Source organism: Hakea prostrata, chromosome 3, assembly GCF_041222555.1.
Source record: "Hakea prostrata isolate BN-2017 chromosome 3, UWA_Hpros_2, whole genome shotgun sequence".
NCBI lineage: Eukaryota > Viridiplantae > Streptophyta > Magnoliopsida > Proteales > Proteaceae > Hakea > Hakea prostrata.
Window position 1 is genome coordinate 21,720,806 of NC_142602.1, and position 19,968 is coordinate 21,740,773.

Consider the following 19,968-nt stretch of genomic DNA (forward strand, 5'->3'; position numbering starts at 1 on the left):
AAGCCTTTCAAAACTGGGTTTGCCTTTTTTTTTTAAAGCTTTCTAATTACAAAAGATTGAAAACCATTACAAGTACATTTCAACATACATAAATCACTATACTATTTCTTACCCCCACCCACTCGCACCCCGGCAAGTAAATAAATGAATAAAATAAATTTGAAAAGACACTTTCGAGATGTAATGCAATATACACATCATTACGAAAAACCAGAGTATCATAGCAAAGCACAAATTCAATTTTCGCATGCCACTTCGTTGGAAGCTAATCAATGTGGAGAAGGAAATTGTGCCCAGAACCAATGAGCAGAGGACACACCTATTCATTTAACTTTAGAACATTACTCGTGTTTTCCACTCCTGTATAGCTGAACGCAACGTTTTGTTTGGGATTAGCATGGTAGAGGGAATTGAAAGCCCTGTCACAGGAGATACAGTATGTCTCTCTAGCCATGCCTTAATTGCTCTGTGTTCATAGGTGAATCCATCAGCTGCAATGTACGGGTCTTCCATTATTTCCTGTATTTGCAGCCAAAGTTAGATGCAAAAAAATAAGAGATAATCCACAACATCGGCCACTAAATATTTGCATCATAAGATCATTGTATAAAAATTTTGCACCTGGAGGATCGGGCAGAAGTAATAGCTTGGTGCATAAATATTGCTTCCTTGTAACTTAACACTAGCAGCTGCCATATCTGAAAGCTTTTTGAGAATTGGTAACACTTCTGATTCCAGATCTGGCCTATCCCTGCATCGGAGCTTGCAACATTTCAATGCAATTCGCACTAGTTCTTCCGATTCAACGAGGGGCCAATCTGTAACTGATTTGTCAAGTATGTGCCATAAGTAGCCTTTGTCATCAGCTTTTTCAACAGCCATCAGCAAGCCATTTGGATGGCGAGCTGTCAACAATTGGAGGATGATTACTCCAAGTGCATATAGATCTGATTTTGGTCTGATAGTACCTGTTCTCTGGTACTCAGGATCCATATAATAGAGGGTACCGGCAAGAATGGAATCTCTGTATTGTGTGATGTTGTCTGGCACAATTTCAGACACGATCTTAGCCAGCCCAACATCACCTATCTTGCTCACATAATTCTTGTCCAACAAGATATTACCAGGTTTCAGATCACGATGAACAATTGGTTCTGGTTTTGCACTATGTAGGAAAGCAAGCCCACTGGCTACTTCAAAAACAATCCGGAAACGAGCAGACCAGGGAAGAGGAGTGCCCTTGCTTTTGAGAAGACACTCCTCAAGACTTCCATTTTCCATGTACTCATAGACAAGAGATCCATTTTCAGGACAGGCTCCAAGAAGTAAAACCAAGTGCGGATGGCGTAGCTGGCTAAGAACTTCAACCTACATACATTGAAAATTAGAAGAACACAGCTTAATTGACATGACAACATGCTAGACGACCATTGAGAATAAAAGAAATAAAAATCTGTGCCAACAATGAAAACAATACCTCCCTCAGGAACTCCTCTTTCTTATCAGATGCATCTGGACAAAGAACCTTGACAGCCACAGGAGTGTGATCAATGCTGCATTTATATACCTTCCCGTAACCTCCCTCACCTATCAGCTTATCAATGGAGAAGTAACCAGTTGCAATTTCTATTTCATCCTTTGTGTACCGTCTGTACCTTTTGTCACTTAAGATTAGTGTGTCAATCATTTTCAGTCTATCTGCAGATTCTTTGAGGGCATTTTGCTCTGCCATTTGTCTTTCATGGGTCTCTTTATCAAGCAATTGTCTTGCCTCCTCAACTTTTTTTACAGCTTCCAAATGCTTGGCTCTCTCTGCAGCAGCAATTTTTCTCAAATGTTGTTCACTCTCCAAGACATCATTCACTTTTCTTGTTTCTGTTAGGTATTCAGAAGAAAGTAACTGGACCTGGAAAACATGTGGCAAAGGTTTTCTCAGGAGCAAAAACCATAATTCGTAATTGCAAAATATAGTTTGATGGCTTTAAGCCCATTACATAATTCTAAATATATGCATGTGTAATCATACTGGTATGGACATGTGCATAGAAATGCACATCAATCCAATTACCTTGCCTTGGGTGTATACCAGTTCTTTACAAGCTTGATTGTACATTGCGATGGTAGCTTGTAATTCTACCCGTAATTTCTCCACTTCAGCCTGCAACTCAGACTGCAAAAAGTATTCAACCTAATAAAGTAAGCATCAACTTGATACATCTTTATATACTTGATACTTCATGCACATATCATGTCAGCTAGGGGATTCAAAATCCTGCGCTTCAGAGTTGGGTCTACTCCTAAGGATGCGCCTAGACACAATGATAAGGTTGCTTTATTGTAACTTGGTGACCATGGGTTCAATTCAGTGAAACAGCCTCTCCACAAAGCTGGGTAAGTGCTTCTTAGAATTTGAGTTAGCTCTAAACCTTAAATACCAACTCAAGCAATTTTAGGCGTAAGTAAGAAGTAGAACCTGATTGCCACCTGTAAGAGAATTCATGAAATTATTGCTCCTATTTCTGATGTTTTGACCCATTCCTTGATGATCTTCTGAAGTGGTGTTACTTGAAAAACTGCCATACTTAGGTGTTCGAGAATTTAGATTACTGTCATCTACTTTTGATGACACTTCTGAGGCTTCTTTAGTTTCCCCTGTAATAGAGGAATGATGAGATGGCTTGTAAAAGCTAATAGGTTCTTGTCCATGCACTCTTTGAGTTAGCAGCCTTTGCCCAGCATTGCCCCCTGATAGGATAAATCAAATAATAATGATGGCATACAAAGAAACATGAGCTGGTAAGTAGAAAATGAAGATTACTTTACAGTGGAAGTTTGTCTTAGCATACCATCAGCAGAGAAGCCATTGGCCACTTTTCTGATGACATTCTGCTTTGCTACAATGTAGATGTCACAAGTGTCTAGAGAAGAATTCAGAACAGTAGATGATGTATCTGTGCCCTTCAGTATCCTAGGATTGCAACCAGATAACTTAGTGAAGTCTAATCATGTATTCATGTTCATTGAAAAACTTGAAACACCAAGCAACTCATCCCACAGATGGTGGAGCATCGGAGCACACAAAAACATCTCTAAGTAGTAAAACGGAGAAATAAGACCACAATCTTATCTTCTGTATCCCCTAGTAACAGACATGATCAGTGATATCTGTTAGAAGAGGGGTGGGGAGGGTAGAGAGTTACTACTTCAACTAATGTGCTCTTAGCTCCAGATAATACAAGATGAGGAATTTCTACAGTTACTTGGAGTTATAAAACCCATCACACTTTTAAGGCCCTGCGGTTGCAATTTCTTACATGAATCTCTCAGCATGACCACAGTTACAACAAGGTTTTCTGATGGCATACTCTGAGCCACAGACTTCTGACAATGTGAGTGTGGTAATCTCACAACTTGCTATCATCCACATTAACATTTCCTATCATCCACATTAATATGCAATTAATAAAAGACTACCTAAATTTTTACCCCCAAAGGGGAAGAAATAAATTAATAAGGACTCTCTAAATGACACCTCTCTCGGTGTATTTAGTATTTGACTTGTCATAGGTTCCAAAATTTTATTTTAAGTTGGGGCTGAAACAGTATACAAAAATTAAAAGTGACGTATCATTGTGTCATTATCAAAACCTGTCATTATCTTGTACATTTCTTAGTACAAAGGTAAATGACAGAGTTAGCTGCCATGGGAAAATGTACGTCATACTAAAGAGGACAAGAAAGTACACTTATAACTTATTTGACACCTCAAGGGAGTCAATGAGAAAGTACCATTAAATAATGTCATCCATATAAAGGACCACGGCAAAATAATTTACAAGACATTCTTGGCTCACTACGTACCTCGTAAAACAATTTGAAGAGGAGGATCCCAGAACTAAACTTTTAATACCCGATTCAGATGCGTATCTCAAAAGTGCAGCAGCAGGATTGACATCTTCTAGAACCAAAGTTTCCATCTACACAAGTTGTGGGTTCAAATCATGCTACTACCGTGATTCAATTTTGAGCATACAGTACTTAAGCACTGGAAGATACCCACCTCTCTTGTTTTGCATAATCTCTTAAAAGGGAGGAAGATTTGCTCATATTTCAACTTTATGTCTTGCATATACATAGTTACCACATCGGCCTCCAGTTTCTTGATTGGTATGTAGCGCCCAGCTGTATAACAATTGGTAGCAAGGACATAAGAAATCCTGATTTTAAAATAAAACATGAATTTAAACCTCAGATTATTGAGGCTGCATTGATGGTCAGCAAAGAAATCATTACGTTCTGAATTCCCATAGCCGTTTAGTGTACAAGATAATGCTTAAAATTTGATTTATCTCTAATCGAACTGTTTTCCCATAAAAAGCAGAAACAACGGAGGACTTTTAATTTTCACAGTGAATGTATGAGAATATGTTGTTGGTGTACCAAAATGCAACCACCTTCATTTGAAGTGACAATCCCACATTTTAGCACCAAAAATGGTGGTTGTGGGTGGTAGTGACTTTGAAATGGTGCCATCTAATAACTGTTGTGTGATATTATTACATCAACCAAAAAAAAGTGATGATTATTACAATCTTCAGATAAGAGAGTAGCAACTTGGGATTCAGTCATCCACCTCATCCTCATCAACTCCTACACTACTGCAAACAGGTAAAGCTGCACTTGTAGCCGCTTCATCTCCTTCCACTTGGATAATTTATTCAGGTGCCTCCTCTCATATGATTAAGGGTGCTAATCAGTTTGGTTCCAGTTAATGGTTTGGTTTTCACTTGGTTCATGATGTAAAAGGTAAAAACAAAAACCAAAACATTGATTCAATGGTTTTGATATCCTCTTCCAAAAGAAATTAATAAAGGTCATGCTAAACCTTTTGACGAAATAGGAATTGAAGTGTTTTATTCTTGTGTGTATTATTCAGAACTTTACAATCAATATATACACAGCTGCTATCTATGAAATAGGAAAAAATATCCTACCTAGAAGATTAGAATAAATGAGAAATCTACCTAGAATAGAAGATTACAATAAATGAGAAATCTACCTAGAATAGAAGATTACAATAAATGATAAATCTACCTAGAATAGAAGATTAAAATAAATGAGAAATCTACTTAGAATAGAAGATTGCAATAAATGAGTAATCTACCTAGAATAGAAAAATACAATAAGAAAAATAGCTGTAATAGAATATTACAATCAGGTCTACTTAGATTAAAGATACTAATAAAATATTATGATATGATTCTAAGATTTTCCACACTCCCCCTCAAGCTGGTGAATAGGCATTCTCCATTCCCAGCTTGGATATGCATTTTTGAAAGGCTGAGCTGCTCAATCCTTTAGTAAGTACATCAGCAAGTTGACTATGTGTAGACACATACGGCGTACAAATCAGTCCGCTATCTAGCTTCTCTTTGATGAAGTGTCTGTCAATCTCAATGTGCTTGGTTCGGTCATGTTGAATAGGGTTATGTGCTATACTGATTGCTGATTTGTTGTCATAGTAGAGTCTCATTGGTCCACCCCATTCAACCTTTAGGTCTTCTAAGATAATCTTCAACCAAAGTAATTCACATATTCCTTGAGCCATTGCACGAAATTCGGCTTCTGCACTTGACCGGGCCACAACATTCTGCTTCTTGCTCCTCCATGTCATAAGATTGCCACCAAGAAAGGTGCAATATCCTGTGGTTGACCTTCTATCTACTACTGACCCTGCATAATCAGCATCAGTGTATGCTTCTAGTATCATTCCTTTATTCCTTCTAAATAAAAGGCCTTTCCTTGGCGTCCCTTTTAAATATTGTAGCACACGGTGAGCTGCATGCAAGTGAATTTCCTTTGGACTGTGCATGAATTGGCTGATTACACTAACTGCATATGCTATGTCGGGCCTTGTGTGAGACAAGTAGATTACTCTTCCTACTAGTCTTTGATACATCTCTCGGTCCACAACAACATCTTCTTCTGCATTCCCAAGTTTACTGTTGGGATCTATTGGAGTGCTTGCTGGTTTACACGCGGCCATTCCTGTTTCTTTAAGGAGATCAGTGATATACTTTTGTTGAGAGATGAAAATGCCTTGTTGAGAGTGAGCAACTTCAATGCCAAGGAAGTATTTTAATCTTCCTAAAGCCTTGATCTCAAATTCCTTAGCCAAGCATTGAGTCAAATTTTGTTTCTCTTTTTCTTCATTTCCTGTCACTATTATGTCATCAACATACACAAGTAGTGCCGTGACTCCCCCTGATGATGAGTGCTTGATGAACAATGTATGGTCTCCTTGACTTTGCTTGTAACCCATACTAATCATGACTTTAGTAAATCTGCCAAACCATGCCCGTGGTGACTGTTTGAGTCCATATAAGGCCTTTTTTTAACTTGCATACAATATTAGCAGCTAAATCATTCTCATAACCCGGTGGAACCTCCATGTAAATTTCTTCCTTTAGTTCACCATGCAAGAATGCATTTTTAACATCAAACTGTTGTAAGTCCCAACCATAATTTGCCGCCAAGGATAGTAAGATTCTGACAGTATTCATTTTTGCAACTGGAGCAAATGTTTCAAGGTAGTCAATCCCGTAAGTTTGGGTGTAGCCCTTGGCTACCAACCTTGCTTTGTACCTTTCTAAAGATCCATCTACTCAATACTTCAATGTATAGACCCATTTGCACCCCACAGGTTTCTTCCCTTCTGGTAACCTTACAAGTTCCCAGGTTCCATTGCTTTCTAATGCTTCCATCTCCACATTCATAGCTTGCTTCCACTCCTTATTGGATAAAGCCTCAGATAAGTTGTTAGGAATGGCAATGGTGTTTAAACTTACCAGAAAGGCTCTATGAGATGGGGAAAAATGTTTAAAGGACAAGAATTGGGCAAGAGGGTACATGGGTTTCGTTGTGCATTCTCTAGTGCCTTTCCTAATGGCAATAGGAAGGTCTAGTTCATTACTATCTGTGGGCACATCAGATTCGGTTTGTAGTGAAGGATTAGTCATTTGTACCTCATTTCCAGAATTTGGATTGGAGTCTTGAACTTGCACTGATTCTGGAACAAGATTCTTCTTCCTTGAGAACACCTTTCCTTTGCCAAATCTCACATGCTCAATATTAGAAGTAGGCTCTTTCATTTCAAAGTTTGACATATGTTCATGTTGTTCACAGTTTGACACAGGTGAGTCTGACACAAGTTTAGGTTGTTCACAGTTTGACTCAGGTGACATAGTGAAGTATTTGGGAGTGAACTCTAAGTCAAGTAAGGAATTCCCATTCTTATCTTCTATTATTGAATGTTCCCCCTGAAGATGAGATGTGGAAAAATAAGACTTATGTTCATGAAAAGTGACATCAATGGAAACATAGAACCTTTTTGAAGGAGGGTGATAGCACTTATAGCCCTTTTGAGTGGAGGAATATCCTATAAATAAACATTTGAGTGCTCTAGGATCTAATTTACCCCGATGTGGTCCATGAATATGAACAAATGAGACACACCCAAAAATTCGAGGAATAAGGTTATTTGTCATTTGTAGGTTTGGGTAGAACTGGGAAAGGACATCCATTGGACTCTTGAATCCTAAGACTCTTGAAGGCATCCGATTTATGAGATGAGTTGCTGCGAGGACTGCTTCCCCCCAAAATGGCTTAGGCACATTGTGTTGGAATAGGGAGGCTCTAGTTACATCAAGAAGGTGGCCATTTTTCCGTTCAGCTACTCCGTTTTGTTGTGGGGTATTAACGCACGATGACTCATGTATAATTCCCTCCCTTTGAAAGAATGGAGTTAGAATTTGATTGAAATAGTCTCTGGCATTATCAGATCTAAATCTTTTTATATTAACTCCAAATTGGTTTTTAACCATGGAATGGAAGTTGGGAAGAACACAACTAACGTCGGATTTGTTTTTGAGTAGAAAAATCCATGAGACACGAGTGCAATCATCAATGAATGACACAAACCACCTAGCCCCAGACACATTAGGAACTCTAGAAGGACCCCAAATATCACTATGAATGAGATAAAAGGGGATGGAACTTCTTTTCTTGCTTAAAGGAAGTGGTACACGCTTGTGTTTAGCAAGCTCACACACATCACAATTAAACTCATCAACATGTATGCCTTGAAACAAAGAAGGAAACAAAAGACTGATTACCCTAAAGGAAGGATGTCCAAGTCTATGATGGTAAAGCCAGATTTTTTCTTTATTGGTTTGAGAAGGACTACCATTAGTAGCATGTGATTGGCTTGGTGCCTCAAGGTAGTAGAGTCCATCCCTTTCTCTAGCATGTCCAATCGTCCTCCCCGAATCCTTGTCTTGAAATACACAATGACTATGGTGAAATACTACATTACAATGTAAATCTTGCGTGAGTTTCTTCACAGAAACTAGATTTGTAGATAGTCTAGGAACATGTAGGACATTTTTCAAGGTGAGGGAGGAGTTGAGCTCAATATTTCCAGTTCCAGCCACAGTAGTTAATGAGCCATCAGCAGTAGCTATCTTCCTACTACTTGGACAGGGAGAATATGTGGTGAAAAGATTTGGTGAGTGTGTCATGTGGTCAGTTGCACCTGAATCTATGATCTAGGGGCTTGAAAGAGAATTACTAAAGACATTTAATCCAATAGAAAGTGGAAACTCACCTGAATATGCCAAAGAACATGTACCTAGTTTTTTGTTAAGGTTGCTCAAAAGAGTTTTTATACGTTCTATGTCCTCCTGATTAAGGCTAGCAACCTCTTTATTAGTGGCTTCAGGTTGCTGTGCAGATGTAACATGCGCCTGACCATTATTTCCAGATTGGTCTCCTTTGTGCCCCCACTCTCGGCTAGGAGGTTTACCATGAAGTTTCCAGCATCTTTCTCGTGTGTGACGAGCTTTCTTGCAATAGGTACACCATAGATTGTCTCTGTTTTGCTGTTTGGATTGCCCAATTTTCCCACTTTCAATAGCAAATGCCTTGTCAGTTGTGGGAGTTGAATGCTCTCCTCCTTGAGATACCATTGCTGAACTATCAACACTTGTAGGCTCTAACATCAGTCCTCTTCTGCTCTCTTCCCCTCGAACCAATGCTACAACTTCATTGAAACACGGCACATCTATCTGAACCCTTATTTGGTCAAACTCAGGATTTAACCCAACCAAAAAATCATAGACTCTATCTTGCTCAATATACTGCTTTACTACTCCAGCATCCTCAGAGCATTTCGTCTTGATGACTCGGTAATGATCCAACTCTTGCCACAAAGCTTTCAGCTGGTTGGCATATTCTGTAACTGTTTTATTTCTTTGTTTGGTTGCTACTAACCTTGACCTCATAGACTTGGGCCCCATCTCTCTCCTTATAATACGTCTGTTGGATAGCCTCCCAGATGTCTTTGGCAGTTGCCAAGAACATGCATGTATCACTGATTTCTGGAATCATAGAATTCCACATCCATGCCATAATCATAGAATCTTCTTCGTCCCATGCTTCATATTTTGGATCTCCTGGTTTCGGTCCATCTCCAATCAGGTGGCTCATCTTTCCTTTGCCCTTCAGAATGGTCCGAATGAGTTGAGACCATTTTAAATAATTTCTTCCATCGAGCCTGTAAGCAAATTGAATATTCTGCAATTCTCCATTCTGCAGATTTTTTATTGTCTAATCAAATGCAGTCCCGGAAGTAACCTCTCTTGGTTCTGACATACTCTTTGTAGGTGCTTAAAAATAGTATGTGAAACAGTAACCAAAGATGCAGTAGAACGACAGACAAGACGGAGAAAGAAAAAATCTGTTTTTCAGGTAAGGAACAAAAAAAACAGAACAAAGCTGAATAAAGAATGGCGATAAAGGCCAAAGGAAGAATAATCTCTGTGTGGCGGAAACACTAGAGATTAAAGGCAATGAAGGCCTGAAAGCTGAACAGCAATCCCAAGATTGGTTGGCTCTGATGCCATGACGAAATAGGAATTGAAGTGTTTTATTCTTGTGTGTATTATTCAGAACTTTACAATCAATATATACACAGCTGCTATCTATGAAATAGGAAAGAATATCCTACCTAGAAGATTAGAATAAATGAGAAATCTACCTAGAATAGAAGATTACAATAAATGAGAAATCTACCTAGAATAGAAGATTACAATAAATGAGAAATCTACCTAGAATAGAAGATTACAATAAATGATAAATCTACCTACAATAGAAGATTACAATAAATGATAAATCTACCTAGAATAGAAGATTACAATAAATGAGAAATCTACCTAGAATAGAAGATTGCAATAAATGAGTAATCTACCTAGAATAGAAAAATACAATAAGAAAAATAGCTGTAATAGAATATTACAATCTGATCTACTTAGATTAAAGATACTAATAAAATATTATGATATGATTCTAAGATTTTTCACACCTTCTTTAATCGTTTTGTTAAATCATTTCAATAAATATGTTTCTGTTTTGGTTTTGTGGTCAACTGATTGTTGACTTAACAATTCTGGATCCGATTGGTTGTGTAACTATTTTTGCTAGTCTTGAACCGCATTATTTCTTAAGTTGCGACTCAAGAAATAAAACATACTAAATATATTTATATGGTATAAATCCACTACAAAACAACTGATTTTTTTGATTGACTAGCATACAGGTTCTAATCAGTTAAAAACCAATGGTTTATTGGTTCAAAATCAGCTGAATCATTAAATAAATGGCATTAGTTTTTTGAACTGAAAAGAAGGGTCCTGTAGCTAATCAAGTAGCCCTGCAAGTGTATGTACAACCTCATAACAAATAATGTGATCTTGCTTGTCAGGGTAATGAAATCATCCATGAGGCTTGCAAATGGAGCCCTGAACTAGCTGCTGCTGGTGAGTTATGGAAGGAGATCAAATTGGAATCCTAGCAATGGAAACTTTATAATGTAATAAACTCTTTGTAATGTAACCCAGGGTATGGGTTAACTATACCAGGATATTCTAGATACGAACCAGCACTAATTGGGTCTGACTGCTAACAGAAATTAAGGTGTTCAGGATCTAGAAGTCTTCTACTAGGTGCAGGAAAGTCTGAAAATTTTCCTGGTTTCTTGATTTCTATCAAGACAGAGAACCGAATGGGGGTGGGAAGGCTCCTAAGGGTTTGAAACAGCAAGGAGAGGGGTAACTAGGACTTGCACGGGCGAGTGAATGGTGCTACTGTTATGCGCAGAAGCTTGAGATGGGCTGGAGTAGGGGTGCAACGGCTTGGGGGAGGTGGGAAAGGGGTGGGGACACTTCTGTACTTGTAAACTGTAACATTTTGCTGGACTGTGCTTGAAAGATTGAAAGAGAAAAGGAAGAAAGCTAAATTTGCAGAAAAAACTATCTCAAACCCAGCCACAAGTCACCCATCTCGGGATCCCATGACTTCTCTCAAGTCCATTCTTAAAATCATAACTTTATCCATCAAAATCCATATGAAAATTACAACCATCGACTAGGCTATTTATGGCCTTCAAAACCCAAACTAACTCAATAAAGGATTCCCTAACTAATAGGGATCCAACTGCCTCATAACTTGGACTTTAAGTTAGCAAATACTTACTAAATAAGGACTCAATTGCTAATTTCATAAAACTAACTCTCAGAGATGAAGTCCCTTGAGATAAGGACCCTTATCCGAACCAACCTACCTTATCATAACCAACTAGCTAACTGACTTCATCTAAAACTCTTAAATAACTCACAATTGACTAACCAAAATAAGAAATAAAAGTTGACCTTGAACCTGGGATCGTGGGGAGTAAAACGAGACCCATAAAAGGGGGCTGGGAAATGACCAAAATACCCCCTGGGGTAGTTCAGCCAGCTTTAGGCAACTTCTTGGGTCTGGATTCTTAGGCCCAATTTTTGGGGTTCCAACCCAGGTTACATCAGTTCTCCCCTTCTTGAAAATATTCATCTGCTGATGAATGTGCTTGTCTTGTGAATAAGAATCAACCCTTTGGAGGGCTTCCATGTTCACTCGTCCTCTCATCTTGCAGTAGGGAGGAAGTAGTAGGTGTGTCATTCATTGCTTGCACCTTTCCCTGACATAACCTTGGAAGATATGATCGGTGGCAATGAAATCTTCAATCCTAGGGGCCTATGTGTCAGGAGCCCTAGGAGGAATGCTGGAGTCGATAGCCATGCCTTGGGAGCCTTTCTCTATCAACACCTTTACCATTACTGTAGTAATAGCCTTGAGAAGGTGTGTGGTATCTTCACCTAGAAATTGGAGACTCAAAAGGAGGTCCAATTTTGAACAGGAGTGGTGCTGGCATGAGCCTTATATCTGTCATCTCTGGTGGAGTGGGTGCCCTGACTCCTTTGGTTGCTAGGACCATGGGCTAGGTCCTTCTTTGTCTTGGCTTTGTCTGTATAAATCTCTTCTGGGGATTGCTTCTAAAGGGCACCAAAGGACCTCTTCAAGAATTGGTTAAAGGCTTTGGGAGACTGTATCCCCCCTTCTTTGAGGACACTCATTGGCTAAGTAATCTTTGTTGGTGTAGGATCCCTTGTTGTACTCTGTCTTAGGAGGTGGTGACAATTTTGAAGGAGAATTGGTGGGTGGTGGATCCCTCCTATGGATAATCTTTCAATGAATGTGTACCTCTTAATCATAATCGTGAGTGCAGTAAGACCTGTCACTTGCTCTTCTGTACCAGACCTCATGATCTCTTCTATGAAGTGCAGTGAACTTTTGGGAGTATCGTTGTTGGTGTCGCCTGACTGGGTGTTCTTGTGGGAAGAGTAATGGGCTCAACACCTTTGACATCTCTTCCCAAGTGATTGGCTTAGTGTCCCCTACCACAGCTGCTCCCTATTGTAGCTCCACCGTTCACAAGTGTATCCCACCAAGTATCTCTATGCAAACCTCATCTAACCATTCTTTGAGTAATAAGGCCAATCAAAGTACTTGTTTAGATCAAGCAACCACTCATAAAACACCTGGAGGTCTTTGAAACCATCATATGTTTCTAACTCGTACATCTCTGGAGGTCTCTGTGGTTGTCGTACCCCCTTATAGATATGATGGTGAGTGGTCCCTAGTTGGTTCCTCCATGCTTGCTGCTTCATCTATGCTGCGTAAGGACTCCTAAAGAAGTGTTGGAACTGGTAGCTCTGATACCAATAATGTAACCCAAGGTTTGGGTTAACTATACCAGTGTCTTCTAGATAGGAACCAGCACTAATTGGGTCTGATTGATAACAGAAATTACGGTTGTCAGGATCTAGAAGTCCTTTACCAGGTGCAGAAAAGTCTGAAATTTTTTCTGGTTTCTTGATTTCTATCAAGACACAGAACCGAATGGGGGTGGGAAGGCTCCTAAGGGTCTGAAACAGCAAGGGGAGGGGTTACCAGGGCTTGCAGGGGTGAGGGAATGGTGCTATTGTTATGCACAGAAGCTGGAGAGGGGCTGAAATAGGGGTGTGATGGTTGAGGGGGTGTGGGAAAGGGGTGGGGACCCTTCTGTACTTATTTGTAAACCATAACAGCTTGCTGGACTGTGCTTGAAAGATTGAACGAGAAAAAAGAAGAAAGCTAAAATTGCAGGAAAATTATCTCAAACCCAGCCGCAGGTCCCCCAACTCAGGATCCGACGACTTTCCTCAAGTCCATTCTTAAAATCATAACTTTCTTCATCAAAACTCGTCTGAAAATTACAACCATCGACTAGGTTATTTATAGCCTTCAAAACCCAAACTACTCAACTAAGGCTTCCCTAACTAATAGGGATCCAACTACCTCATAACTTGGACTTTAAGTTAACAAATACTTCCTAAATAAGGACCCAATTACTAATTTTTAGAATAAAACTAACTCATAAAAACCCTTATCCCCAATAACAAACAACCATATCATAACCAACCAACCAACTAATTAATTAACTTCATCTAAAACTCTTAAATAACTCACAATTGATAGACCAAAAAACAAATAGAAGTAGATGCCTGACCCTGGGATTGTGGGGAGTAAAATGAGACCCTGGGGTAGTTTGGCCAGCTTTAGGCAACTTCTTGGTTCTGGATTTTTGGGCCAATTTTTGGGGGGTCCAACCCAGGTTAGATCACTTTGTTCCCTTATTTGAATTGAAATTAAACTCAGCCTAATTTCATTAGCTATTTTACAACTAGACGTGCTCTTTTTCTGATCCGGTTCCTCCACCATCACGAAACTGTGTTAGCTTCAGGCATTATAAACTCATTAGCTACTGGGAGAAGCCAAGTACTCACTTTTGGATGTGGAAATAACTCTAGAGATCTTTTACCTTTTTGGAAGATACAGGAGGAAAAACAATCAACCTACTGATATTGGAAGACCCAAAATATTCTTCCAATGTATCATTTCTAGGTCCAATGGAATTCTTAGGTATTGGAAGAAGCCCTATCCTTTTAGAGTTTGAATTTGTTCATTTGGAATCTAGGTCTTTGTTTCTTTCTCTTTTCATTATCAAACACTTTTAACTTTTTAAAGCAAAAAAGTGAAGCAATCTACAATGAGTTATCATCCCAACATAATCAGTCCAACTTGGTCTCAGTAAACATTTTCTGTCTGCAGTTGACATCCTTGGATACGACCAGCAAGTCAGATATGTTTACCTGATGCAGATCCACAGACCTACATCTGCAAGAAGTCCAAGAAGAGACTTCCTAAGTGGTACTACAAACAGTAGAACTAGTAGTAGAGTATAGGAGTCTATATTCCCCCCCCCCCCCCCCCAACCTTTTTTACTGCTGCTCTTCTATTAAAATTGGTTGGCCACTTGGACCAGGTTTGTTTTTGGACCAATGTGATCATGTGACTCACTTAAGTGGCCACATGACTAGGAAATTAGTTTAAGTATGACCACCTCCATGTGTAGGGGGTTATGAGCTGTTCAAGTTAGTCAATTCTCTAATACTGTCCCAAGTCTAAGTCTTGTCCTATTTGGTAAAAGGACTCCAATTGTAAGTCAGCTAAGCGATCTGCTTGCACCCACTCGATGGACGAATGCATCTCTTTCAGTTTTACATTATTTTCTTGAGCAATTGCTTGTGTGAGAGCAACTGGTGTTTTAAGTTCATTAATTTCCTGGTGGTTCAGACGTCCAGAAAGGATCCCCTTGGGGTGCTAGATGGTTCAAATCCTAATTCCAACAGCTGGCTGTAGGATCAGTCTACACCTTTGATCTACCATTATGGGCCTGCTGCTTTGGTGAAGGGCTCTAAAATCTCCCTCACCTTTCTCTTGCCCTTAATTTTATTTTAATCCTTTCCATTAAACTGCTCATACCAATTCCTAATCCTAACATGCCCATCTTTAGCTCCATCATACATTACCATCAGAAAACCTTCATATTGGAAACCTAAGTCATCCTAAGAACCCAAGCTTTCAATCCAATTCCAGCCCTTTCTGTTCATTAAAACCCCAGAACCCTTCAGCCCTAATTTCATCCAAACCCAATTTTTCTGTAGATTTTCAGATCAAACCCTTCCCACCATTAGAATCTGCCGATTTTTTGGCTGAAACCACCAACCCAGCCTAGCCACTTGATTCAAGTTTCAGCTCTAAACAGTCAGCCATCCGAAAGTTCTCTCAACCCTAGTTTTCCCCCCAAATCCCTCATTTCAGAAATCCCACTTCCATCCATCTCTTTTGAACCCTGAATTGGACTGCTAAATCCCCATAACTCTAAGTGCTAAAACCTAGCGTCATCCTATTGCTACCTTCAAAAAACCCTAAAACAGCAATCCTTAATTCCCCAGCAATTCAAGCTCACCCAGTTGGTTCTTTATGACTGTCTTGGGTGTTGGCAGAATCGGTCCTCAGTTGAACCGTTCAAAATAAGGCTACACGACTACCACTTTTGAAAAATATTGTCATCGGTCTAAAGTCACTCTTGTTGATAGTTCTTCTACCCAAGTTTCTGATCATGATGTTGTATCCCTTTGTTCCTCTCTATCTTTGTTTTCAGCACTTCATGTTCCCCGATCTTCTTTATACAGTGAATTTACTGGGACAATAAGCTGCTTTGTTATTTTTTTTTATCCCTCTTATGTTTTTTCTAAGAACATCTAAGCAAAGAGAATGACTAGTGTAACATGAGGTTGATGGCTTATAATACTTTGATGGTGCTTCCTTTATAGCTGCATCAGTTGTTTCTATCAAGTTTTCTCCTCTTCTATGGTATTTATGGTTTGGTCCCTTATTCTCGCAGCTTTAGAATATGATTCCCAGTTGCAAGTACTTCTCTCATGTTTAATGTGAAGTATGGGAGCTAGGGAAGCATCTGTTCTTCCTTTCGTTGTCATGATATTCTTATTAGTCCTTTGTTTTCTCAAATTTATTTTGACATTTCGTGTCCATGTAGAATAAAGAAAAGATTTGATTTCCATTATTTGCAGTTTTATGGATGATAGCTTTATATCAAAATGGTTATATCTATTCAAAATATTCTTACATTTTTCTGTCTTAAACATTTTTATATCGAAATATCTGTGCAAAAATATACATAACCTGAGGACTAGGTTGTAATTTACATAGCTTACTTTATTTTAACACATTCTTAGCAACAAATTAGAGTATTCTTTTGCCAGTTGGTTTGCTTTCTTGCACTTTTACTTTCTTCTTCTCTTAGCAACCATTTGATACTGATTAGTTTTATTCTAATTCAGTCATATAGAGTAATCAAGCACTAGTATTTTTAGCGTATCATGATTACTACTTCTAACGGGGAAAAAAATTAGTTTTACTCTATGGTAAGATTCGTGGATTTCCAGATAGCCATATTAGAAGGAAGACTTACTCATGGACTGCAACTAGTATATGGTGCCTGTCCAGCTGACTGTATACTATTTCCAAAATGGTAACACCTATATGAACCTTTCAATTAAATTATGCCTTCTTAAGTTAATACACTGAAATATCTCAGAGACTGTTAGCTTAGTAAGTAATTAACTCTGGGGGGAAAATATATTGTCCAGTAATGTGAGAAGTTAGGAGTCTTGGGTTACCTGAGAGATCAACATTTGAGTCTATAAATGCAAGTCGCCAATCAATATAATAAGTTACTGTTTTCAATCAGATAACACTGTGTCTAGTGCGATTTTTCTCTCATTTGTTGTTTGTTTCCCTTCCCCCCCCCCCCCCCCCCTTAAGATTAATACGCTGTTGTTAAAATATGCATAATTCCTTTGTTTCTCATATCCTGAATGTTTTCACTGCTAGAGTAAGAATGGGTATTAATCATATACTCAGAAGTGTCAGATCTTTTTTCAGTTCCGGAGTTCGTTAGTAAGTTTAAGACATATAATGTAATTTTGCGTTGGATTTAGATAGCCATTGGTAGGGTTCTATTCCTGCTACAACAGAGTGGCCCGTTCTTTTAAAGTATGTTCAGCATTTGGTGCAGAAATAAACTTGACAAGATTTTAGCAGGATGAATAAAGTACATTCCTCTATATCTGCAACAAATACCAAGATTGGAATTCAGTTTTGAGGATTTAGGCTACAACAGATTAACCTTTGGGTACAATTTTTTCCCCCCTGGATGTTAGATGAACCACATCTAACATGAGCTCTTGACCTTTTACCACAGGCATTATTATCTCGTTTAAGTGTTTTAGCTCCTTACCTCAGGTAATGCCATATATAGGCCATGAGTAAGATTATGGTCTTATGGTCTTAGAAGGCACCAGCTCACTTATCTTCTAAAAGGAATGCAAGTATTAGAAATGACATGTTTTTAAAAAGGAAAAAATTAAAAAAAAAACTTTTATGATGGATTCTAAGCTTCCAGAAGAGATGGGTAACAACCTGCAGTTTGCGCATAAACTAGAGTACTTTTCCACATATATAAGCAGCTGCTTCTTTTGACACAAGGGAGATGGTCAATTTCCTGAGGAAATCTAATCAAGCACATCATTTTGATTAAGCTACCATTGGCTCTTCTCCTCTTGAAATTTTATGGTTGCAGTATGAAAAGCAGATGTTGATGAGTACATGTATCATTATTTTCTGTTATTCTATTCTCAATGAATCAACTGTTTAGCATCAATCCAGAAGGAAGATAAGAGCAGCTTCTAATGAAAAGCTGAGAACTAATCCTGGTCAGTGCTAATTTTTGGATCACTAAGTATAAATTAGAGATTTAGGACACGTTTGATCTAATTATTAATTAAATCAACCGTACCCCAAAACACACATTTCAGAATCCGTTCAAGTTAAGAAGATCATGAGGTTACTCCCATGTTTCATAGAAAGAGATTTGTATTCGCCTTAGAAATTTAGGATTCAGACTCAGAACACCTGTTGTTCGCAATCGTTACAGAGGAATTAATATTTAGTACTACTAGACCACAGATTTCTTCCTATTTCACATATAAGCTCTTGGAGAGGGAGAAGCGAAATTAAAGGAAAAGAAAGAAGCATCTGAGCCATTACAGATCAACAAACATCCAAGAACAACCAGATATTTCAGCTCGACCAGAAATAATAATAATTAATTATTATTAAACAAATATATATATATATTGTATTAGTGAAAGAGATGATTCAGGAGTGGAGAGAGTCGTAATTACATGGTGTGGGAATTGAATCGATAACAGGCATGACATGAATGAGCACGAAGCGATCGGCATGAGGCACGAGATTCGCCAAGGCCCAACGGAAAGCACGTCGGCGTCTGCCGCTCACGGCCACTGCAACGGTGTTCTTTGTCGTCGTCGCCGCAGCCGTCGACGCTCCATCGCTGCTACTCATGGCAACTCAACCCCGAACTTAGCTGTTGATGCTTGATTTTAGGGTTGACTGCGTTCGACGACTTGGAAAGCGAAGCAAGAGAGGCTCCAAGGTGAAGAAGAGCAAATGGATCCAAAGAGCCTTGCTGATTTACGATGACCACTGTTATCTTCTTTTGCTAGGTTTATATATGCTCCGGTTTCGCTCGAAGCGAAATGAAAAATGTCACTTTAGGTGGGCCCGTTCCTTAGCAGACCAATCATGTGTTAAGTGTTGTCTACTTCTCTTGCCTTTCCAGTTGACTAAGGACCAGTTCGACAGAGACATCCGAATATCCCTCTTGCACTCATTTTATTCAAGGAATGTTTTCCTCTTTGTAAATGAAGGTTTATTCAAAATGCACCCTTTTTTATCCTTTAATTATTTATTTATTTATTTATTAACTTTTTTTTTGTTAAAATACAAACAAAATAAAAATTTATGTAGTTTTGACATGGTTCACATGCCAATACAGTGTACTATGTCTACGGATAAAGAGGAAGAATTGTTCATTGTATGGAAGAAAAACAAAGCGGAGATCACACAACCGAACGCTAAGAACGACATTACAAGAATTTTCGCTCAGAATCGTAAAGTGAAAAAATTCAAATCTCTCAATAATCTCATAGGTGAACATAAAATACACATTCATAGATTCCAATCCAGTGAACGGGTTGATCCATTAGGTCAGGTCGTACCATACCCAACTCTTCTATAAACCGAGATCAGTGATGGGCTCTAGGCTTGAGCCTCTACTTCCATCTTTAGATCTCTAAAAATATTTTTCGGGTCGCCGACCAAAATATGTTGATACAAGTCTATCGTCAAAGTCGGGCATAAAAATTCCAGTCACAACATAATATTATTTTTTTAGGTTTTCTTAATGAGGATAAGTTTTATTGAAGGCAGGAAAAGTCATAAAAATCATAAACAACCAGCTGATGAAGTCAAGGAGTAGAGTTCGACCAAATTGTATCCGTATAAATAAATAAAATAAAAAAATAAAAAAACTTTCAACAGGCTTAGATCAATTTTTTTCTTCTTCTTTTGATCGAAAGAATTTAATTTAGAAGTGGACCACCTAGAGACACGAGAAAATGATTCACAAAAAAAAACCGACGGCGTAATTGCCAAATTCTAAATATCCAAAGCTTTGCAACCCTAAATGTTAAAAAATCAGCT

The 19,968-nt window shown here is 38.6% G+C and overlaps 1 protein-coding gene across 1 annotated transcript; it reads right to left on the bottom strand.

Annotated features, from left to right (window-relative positions):
* Window positions 1-87: 87 nt before the first annotated feature.
* LOC149021568 (U-box domain-containing protein 34-like) lies at window positions 88-19,055 on the bottom strand. Its single transcript, XM_089149802.1, has 9 exons — window positions 18,588-19,055; window positions 4,061-4,182; window positions 3,862-3,977; window positions 2,847-2,968; window positions 2,474-2,745; window positions 2,069-2,170; window positions 1,478-1,906; window positions 622-1,368; window positions 88-519 (listed from the first exon to the last, which is right to left on the bottom strand). Exons 1-9 carry the CDS (start codon window positions 18,766-18,768, stop codon window positions 334-336), a joined length of 2,277 nt encoding a protein of 758 aa, XP_089005928.1. The 5' UTR covers window positions 18,769-19,055; the 3' UTR covers window positions 88-333.
* Between the last annotated feature and the right edge of the window lie 913 nt (window positions 19,056-19,968).

Coding starts and splice junctions, on each gene's coding strand:
- LOC149021568 (XM_089149802.1), bottom strand. CDS start 18,768: ATGAGTAGCAGCGATGGAGCGTCGACGGCTGCGGCGACGACGACAAAG. Junction 2,746..2,846: donor CAATGGCTTCTCTGCTGATG/GTATGCTAAGAC, acceptor TTATCCTATCAG/GGGGCAATGCTGGGCAAAGG. Junction 1,907..2,068: donor TGGTATACACCCAAGGCAAG/GTAATTGGATTG, acceptor CATGTTTTCCAG/GTCCAGTTACTTTCTTCTGA.